Consider the following 8,017-nt stretch of genomic DNA (forward strand, 5'->3'; position numbering starts at 1 on the left):
AGAGAGCTGGATCAGAAGTGGAGCAGCCGGGACCCGTACTGGCGCCCATGTGGGATACTGGCAGTGCAGGCGGCGGCTTTATCTGGCACCAGCCCCAAAATTTATCTTTAATCTACTTCTTCACTCCCCAAATGCCTGCAACAGCCTGGGGCTGGACCAGGTTGATGCCAGGAGCCAGAAACTCCATCAGGGTCTCCCTTTTGGGTGGCAGGGACCCAAGTACTTGGACCATCATCAGCTGCCTCCAAGGTACATTAACAGGAAGCTGGGTTGGAAGCATAGAGTGAGAGGACTGGACTCGGTTTTTGATAGGGATACCGGTATCCCAAATGGTACCTTAACCTGCTATACCATAACTCCTACTTCCTTAATTCTGCTTTTCTATCAACATTTTGAAGTATCCTCCTAGAAGTCATTGAATATAGTAGCACTAACCACAGTACAGTTAGGGCTGTGTGAAAACAGACTTTTTGGGCCAGCGCTGTGGCTCAATAGGCTAATCCTCCACCTGCAGCGCCGGCACACCAGGTTCTAGTCCCAGTTGGGGCCCCGGATTCTGTCCCGGTCGCTCCTCTTCCTGTTCAGCTCTCTGCTGTGGTCCGGGAGTGCAGTAGAGGATGGTCTAAGTCCTTGGGCCCTGCATGGGAGACCAGGAGAGGCACCTGGCTCCTGGCTTCGGATCGGTGCGGTGCGCCAGCTGCAGCGGCCATTGTGGGGTGAACCACCGGAAAAGGAAGACCTTTCTCTTTGTCTCTCTCTCTCTCACTGTCCACTCTGCCTGTCCAAAAAAGAAAAGAAAAGAAAAGAAAACAGACTTTATGGTGTGTTTAAGCAAAAAATTGGAATACTAAACAATAGATATATTTAGGGTTACTTAAAAGTACAGATGCAATTGGAAAAGGGCTAAAAGGAAACAAAATTAAAACTGTTGCTACCAAGTGAAGAGATTAGGAGTATAGTATTATTCTTCATTAAAAGTTTATTTTGCTGAGGCTGACGCCATGGCTTACTTGGTTAATCCTCCACCTCCGGCTCCGGCATCCCATATGGGCGCTGGGTTCTAGTCCCAGTTGCTCCTCTTCCAGTCCAGCTCTCTGCTGTGGCCTGGGAAGGCAGTAGAGGATGGCTCAAGTGCTTGGGCCCCTGCACCCACGTGGGAGACCAGGAGGAAGCACCTGGCTCCTGGTTCTGGCTTCGGATTGGCACAACGCTGGTCTTAGCGGCCATTTGGGGAGTGAACCAATGGAAGGAAGACCTTTCTCTCTGTCTCTCTCTCACTGCCTATAACTCTACCTGTCAATTAAAAATTATATTCTATATATTTATATTTTATATATATTATATTTTAGCAATTATTTGAAATCAAAGAGAAAAGCAACACAGCACAATACCCATATCAAGTGGAATGCTGTGCAAATACATGAGCCAATTTTCTCATCATTGCCTGAAATTTTCAGTAATAAATATGTTGCCTTGTTTTTGAGGCTTAATCATTCTTTATGAATTTGATTGCTGTGGTAGTCTTTGAAAGTCAGAACAAAATGTTTATTTATTGTTCACTGGCTGTCTTTCCTGGTTGCTCATAATTTCAGCCAGACTTTGATATGTCAACATTGAAAGCTGCTCTTCTGTATTAACTATTAGGTGTAGAGCCTGTTACCTTTTTTTTTTTTTTTTTAAGATTTTTATTTATTTGACAGGTAAAGTTACAGACAGTGAGAGAGACAGAGAGAAAGGTCTTCTTCTGTTGGTTCACTCCCCAAATGGCCACCATGGCCAGAGCTATGCCGATCCGAAGCCAGGAACCAGGAGCTTCTTCCTGGTCTCCCATGCAGGTGCAGGGGCCCAAGGACTTAGGCCATCCTCCACTGCCTTCCCGGGCCACAGCAGAGAGCTGGACTGGAAGAGGAGCAACTGGGACTAGAACCCGGCACTCATATGGGATGCCGGCGCCGTAGGCGGAGGATTAACCTAGTGTGCCACCGTGTCGGCCCCAGAGCCTTATGCTTTTAATATTCATGTTAAACTAAGGTTTAGGATTGACTTCAGCTTTTGAATTTTTTGAGGAACTTGACCCATTAAGTCTCAAGTTTCCGATTCTGTAAATTTTTCAATGCCAAAATTTGTATCAGAGTTACCATTAGTGGTATATTTATTGCTCAATTTAAATCTTTGTAGGTGTCTAATATAGATTATGATGGGACACAAAGGGTTAACAAGGATAGGACATGGATCAAGGTAGCATCATTTTTTCAAAAAAGATTTATTTATTTGAAAGGCAGAGTTACAGAGAGGTGGAGGCAGAAAGAGAGCAAGGTCTCCGATGTGCTGGTTCACTCCCCAGATGGCCGCAATGGCCGGAGCTGAGCTGATCTAAAGCCAGGAGCCAGGAGCTTCTTACGAGTCTCCCACGTGGGTGCAAAGGCCCAGGAACTTCTCTGCTTTCCCAGGACATAGCTGGGAGCCGGATCAGAAGGTAGAGCAGTTGGGATCTGCCCATAAGGGATGCTGGTACTGCAGGTGGCAGATTTACTCACTGCGCAACAGCGCCGGCCCCTAGAATAACAGAGTCATAATTTTGTATAATTCTCTTTGGGAACTATGCAATCATATAATTGGTAATCGAAGTTCTAACATCTTGCTGAAAAAATTTAAAGTAGATGTTAATATTTTGAGTATTTTATTTTTTAAAGAAAATACCCACAGAAAATCTCTTTTTGTGAAATAAGACTTTTTTTTTTTTTTTTTTTTTTTTGACAGAGTTATAGACAGTGAGAGAGAGAGACAGAGAGAAAGGTCTTCCTTCCGTTGGTTCACTCCTCAAATGGCCACCACGGTCGGCGCTGTGCCGAACCGAAGCCAGGAGCAAGGTGCCTCTTCCTGGTCTCTCATGCGGGTGCAGGGGCCCAAGCACTTGGGCCATCCTCCACTGCCCTCTCGGGCCACAGCAGAGAGCCGGACTGGAAGAGGAGCAACCGGGACTAGAACTGGCACCCATATGGGATGCCGGCGCTGCAGGCGGAGGATTAACCAAGTGAGCCATGGCGCCAGCCCAAAATAAGACCTCTTAAAGTCTACTTTAATTTTATTTATTTAATTTATTTGAAAGGCAAAGTGACAGAAAGAGATAGAGATCTTCCGTTGGCTAGTTCATTCCTCAGATGCCCAAAACAGCTGTAGCTGGGCCAGGCTAAAACTAGGAACTCCATCCAGCTCTGCCACATATGTGGCAGGAAGTCGAGTACTTGAGCCATCATCCACTGCTTCCCAGGCTCATTAGCAAGGAGCTGGATCAGAAGTGGAGCAGGCTGGACTTGAACCAGCAGTTGTATGGGATGTGGGTGTCCTAAGCTTAATCTACTATATGCTATACTACAACCCTTTGCATGCAATGTCTGCCTCTTTAAAGACTCCTTTCAGATGATAAAACTTTGCTCTTGCTATGTAAGAGCAGGCTTTTCTTTCCTTTATTATAGTAGGATGACAGACATCTGATTTATCTGAAAGTTATGATAGACCATTAACATGTAAGTTAAAAATTGATTGAGGCCATATTGCTGTTTCATCCTACCAGATATTATGTGGCTCTGATTCATCAAGATAACATTCTTTCTAACCTTCTCATGGTACGTTATGGTGTAGGCTCCATGTGACAGTAATGGACAGGTGTGCATTTGTACTGGACATTCTGAAAGCTTTGTGGAGAATAGATTGAAGAGAAGACAACACTGGAAGTAGGAAAACCAGCGAGGAGATTTTTACATTAATGTAGGTGAAAGGTGATAAGTTTCCCAGCTATGGTAGTATATTTAATGGATTAGAGAAGAATTTAGAATGCAAAAGGTGCATAATTTAATGATCAGTAGACAAGGTGGTGGGGTGAGATCCTCAGGGATGCTAGGACAACCAGTTGATAGAATGTGTAAGAGACCTAGTTTGCGGGGAGGATGATGGTGCGCTGCTTTAGATCATGTTAAGTTTGGACTGCCTGAGCAGCATTCAAGTGTGGTTCTGTAACTGCATGTTCAGCATGTAATTCTAAAACTCGAGGGAGAAGTTTGGCTGAAAGTGGTCGGAGTGGGAAGAATAGTGGGCCAAGGAGAAGTTACCTGCAGAATACAATTATGGGAAAGGAGGGAAAGAAGACCCTGTGAAGAAACTAAGAAGGAATGCTCAGCTTTCATTAAAACTGTTGTGGTCCAGAGTTTCAGAAATCAAAGCAGGTTATTCGGGAATATCTGAAAGCAGAAGTAAATATTACAGAAGAATGAATGAATCTTCTCATTTCATGTTCTTTGCTCTGCCCAGGGTTTGTTACCTCGAGGTGAGAAGCCCAACCCTTTGAGGCAAAAGAATGCCAAGGTGAACCAACTTCTCAAGGTTTCCCTGCCGAAGCTTGCCAATGTGCAGCTACTGGATACAGATGGGGGCTTCGTGCACTCGGACGGTGCCATCTCCTGCCACGACATGTTTGATTTTCTGCATCTCACGGGAGGCGGCTATGCAAAGATCTGCAAACCCCTCCATGAACTGATCATGCAGTTGTTGGAGGAAACACCCGAGGAGAAGCAGACCACCATTGCCTGACTGGCTCCCATCGGTGTTAATAGCTTCCCAGCTTCCTGAGATCAGTTATGTCACTGGCACTACAGAATCCTTCTCTTTCTTAAGGCACTTTGCATTGTAGAATGTTCCTGGATGTTCATACCTAGTGTTTGAAAGGGAGGAGGGATTCAAACTGGTCCTGTACATAGGTTTGTTTGACACAGGAGAAAAATTAGCCAAGAAGATTGTTGTTTAAATTCATTGGAAACAAGAAGGGGACTTTTTAGTTGTATGTGTGACACATTCGTTGAATTATCGCTGTTTTTCCTAGGACGACATCAAGCCTAAATACTGAACAATATGAAGATTCTTTTCTTGGCCTTTTTTTCTATGGATTATGTCATATATAATAATTATCACTCACACCTATTTGGCTTTAAAATGTGGGGTTTTTGTTTTTCCAGTTTTGAAGGCTCATAATTTAGCCATAATTTACTCCTATGTATCCTCAGCATTTTCTTAACATACAGCATTGGATTAAACATGCTTGTCATTCAGATATGGAAGATTTATAGTTACAAGTGAATTTGTTCCACTCTCTTAATTTTTTAGCAGTGAAAAACAGGTTTTTGCCCCATTTGGAGGACTCTTTGGAGGGTATGATTTTTATGCTGCTGAATATCATGTCTATAATAGACCCATGCATGCAGCCTTTTCCCTTGTCCCCACTTCTTTTGCCCTTAACATTACAAGCTTTTAACATTTTTGACCTAGGGGCTCTGTTGCTGAAAGTGTAAGTCCCCAGCCAGTTACTCTCATATATTGCTGATGTATAACTCATTCTCGTGTGGTGTTCTGTGCTGTCAAGTCTGTGTAGTGCTATCCATATTCAGAGTCTGCTTTGTCTGGTTTTTCCCTTAAAACCTGTTACAATTTCCTTTTGGGGAAAAAAATAATCAGAATTCTATTTCCTATCCTGTAATGCCTGGCATTGTTTCAAATTTTATAGGCTCTTAAGATGTATATTTTATTATTTTTAAAATTGGCTTATTTTTAAATTATATCAGTCCAAAAAACTTGGCTTTTTCCATGGGGAAACAGTGAAGCTGCTCTTCAGAATAAACATTCTACCTTTACCCCATCTTTTAGTAAAAAAGTACTAGGTTCATTTAACTTTTAGGGTTTCTCACTAACATATCTTCAGAAGAATTTCTTTCAAGAGAGTTCTTAGAATCTAATGACTTCCTTGAGCTTCAAGAATTGCCACTTAAAAAATAATGAGAGAGTAGATGATTTGTCGTTCAGTATACCTATGGAATATGCACAAACTGGACCAGGTGGGTATTGCATCGACCCATCGACCTGTGCTCTGCAGTGATTCCGCTTCACATTCACATTCAGTAACCGAGTTGTGTGTTGTATATTCTGCTTGCAAGGCAAATGGCGGTGCGTTGTATATTGGAGGAGGGTTGCCGATTTATGCTAAGATTCATTTCTGATTCAGAGGGATAGAACTTGGGCTTTTTTCTTGTGCAGTCTCTAGAATTTGTGGTTTTTTTTTGTCTTTCTTTAAAAAGCACACACTTTTCTGAATCTATCATGTCTTCATTAGCGATTGAAAATACATATGGTGTTTACTAAACTTGTTTACTATTTTGAAATTTTCTTTATGTTTTTAGCAGCCCAGGTTCTTGTTTTTCAGCACAGATTTTTTTCTTAACTGCGGTATAGGTGGAAGCAGAACTAATGAAGCCAGAATTCTGTGTGTACAAAGACAGTTTCCTATGCAGGTTTCTTTCTGTTTGTCAGGGAGTGAGTATGATCCAAATCAGCTCCTGAGCTTGCTCCTGCAGCATGTGCTTTCAGCTTCTCTCTCGACCGAGGATCAATAGCCCTTTGTGGGCTGGCCATCAGCTTCTTTGTTTGTGAGTACAAACCTCAGATGTTACTACATCTGCCAGAGCTATTCAAGCAATAGTATTGGAACCACTAGCCTTTTAAATACGATTCTGTCGTGTTGCTAATGTACAGATACTGGGTCCACTTTCATTTCTTGCCAGATTTCTTTGCACTGCTTTAGACAAAAGCTATCACTCTACTTTTCTTTAATTGACATCCCAGTTTGCTTCAGTGACAGAACTTACTGCCTAATCTTTTGTACTTTTAGAAATCTATAATGCACTGTCCAAGTGAAATGTCCTAGTTGTCGTGATTAGGGGCCAACTTTCCAGGCAGCTAACAGAGATACTATTCTGTTTTTATCTCAGTAATTTCTTTGCCCACCATTCCTGCTACGCTAGATGGCAGCCATGATGGGACAGTACGTCTGTGATCTCATCTCGAACATAGCAGGTTAAAGATATACTGCCAGAGGTGACCTAGGGCAGGTTGTCTGCTGTCCCTATACTCTAGATGGCCACAGATGTGCCCTTGCTACCACCTTGGGTCTATATGGACTGCTTAGGACATCTGCCTAAACCTCAATCTTTTGTCAAAAACCTGAACCCAACAAAACAAATCTTGAGTAGCTCATGCCCTGCTCTTAAGAATTCTGTCTGTTGTTTAAAAATATAATTCCAACTTCTTTTTATTTTTTTTAACCTAGTCACTGTTTACAGTTGTATGCTAAAGCCTGAAATACTGTCTGTGCTGTGGTGTATGAGCATTGCCAATTTTATATTTATTGCAGTGAAGAAGAAACTAAAAATATATGAAAATGAGGAGCATGTCCAAGCTCCCAAATCTGTGTGGGTGCATGTGGGAGAAGTGAGTGTGGGCCTCGTACAAGGAGGCTTTTTTGGGAGAGGGGTCCTGCAAGCTTCTCCTTGGTGTTCCTGCTTGGGGATCACTGCTGCTAGCTGACTGAACCTCCCCAACGGAAGTTTGTGATTCTGCTTTGGCAAAGTTTCATTGACTAGTAGAACTCATTCTGTTTAGTGCATATTTCAATATAAATGTAAACATTTCACTCAAACTTGCTGATGTCTTTGTGTCTCCTTTATTATCGTTTGGATTCCCTTATCTTATCACAAGCAAATTGAATGCTTCAGTGGAATTGAATGGATGAGAAGTTGAGTCTCATCACTCACCTTCTCAGGGGGGTGAGATGGGGCGAGTAGGTGTCCTAAGGAATCTAAGGAGAGAAGTGGAAGAATCTATTTCAGACTGGCCACAGTATCTGGGAGAAAAAACAACTCTTCAACTGTAAAATGACCTTTTGATTCCTTTTAATTACAGCCTTAACAGTTTAGTCATATAAAGTATTCTATTTTCTACTGTTTTTCCATTCCTGATACTAATGATCACCAGGTTTTGTTTTGTTTTGTTTTGTTTTGTTTTTAATTTTTATTTATTTGAAAGAGTTACAGAGAGAGAGAGAGAGAGAGAGAAGTCTTCTATCCTCTGGTTCACTCCCCAAATGGCCTCAAAGGCTGGGCGATCCGAAGCCAGGTGCCAGGAGCTTCTTCTGGGT

General features: G+C 42.4%; 1 protein-coding gene across 2 annotated transcripts in view; it reads left to right on the forward strand.

Moving 5' to 3' along the window:
- PAFAH1B2 (platelet activating factor acetylhydrolase 1b catalytic subunit 2) overlaps positions 1 to 7,519 on the forward strand; it is a 33,271-nt gene extending 25,752 nt beyond the window's left edge. For both annotated transcript variants that reach the window (XM_008260907.5, XM_002708388.6), the window contains exon 6: positions 4,309 to 7,519. In XM_008260907.5, coding sequence (XP_008259129.1) covers positions 4,309 to 4,587 — 279 coding nt within the window. In that variant the 3' untranslated portion in view covers positions 4,588 to 7,519. The remainder of the gene's footprint in view (positions 1 to 4,308) is intronic.
- The last annotated feature ends 498 nt before the right edge of the window (positions 7,520 to 8,017 follow it).

Source organism: Oryctolagus cuniculus, chromosome 1 (assembly GCF_051225735.1).
Source record: "Oryctolagus cuniculus isolate XC-2025 breed Fujian yellow rabbit chromosome 1, ASM5122573v1, whole genome shotgun sequence".
Lineage (NCBI taxonomy): Eukaryota > Metazoa > Chordata > Mammalia > Lagomorpha > Leporidae > Oryctolagus > Oryctolagus cuniculus.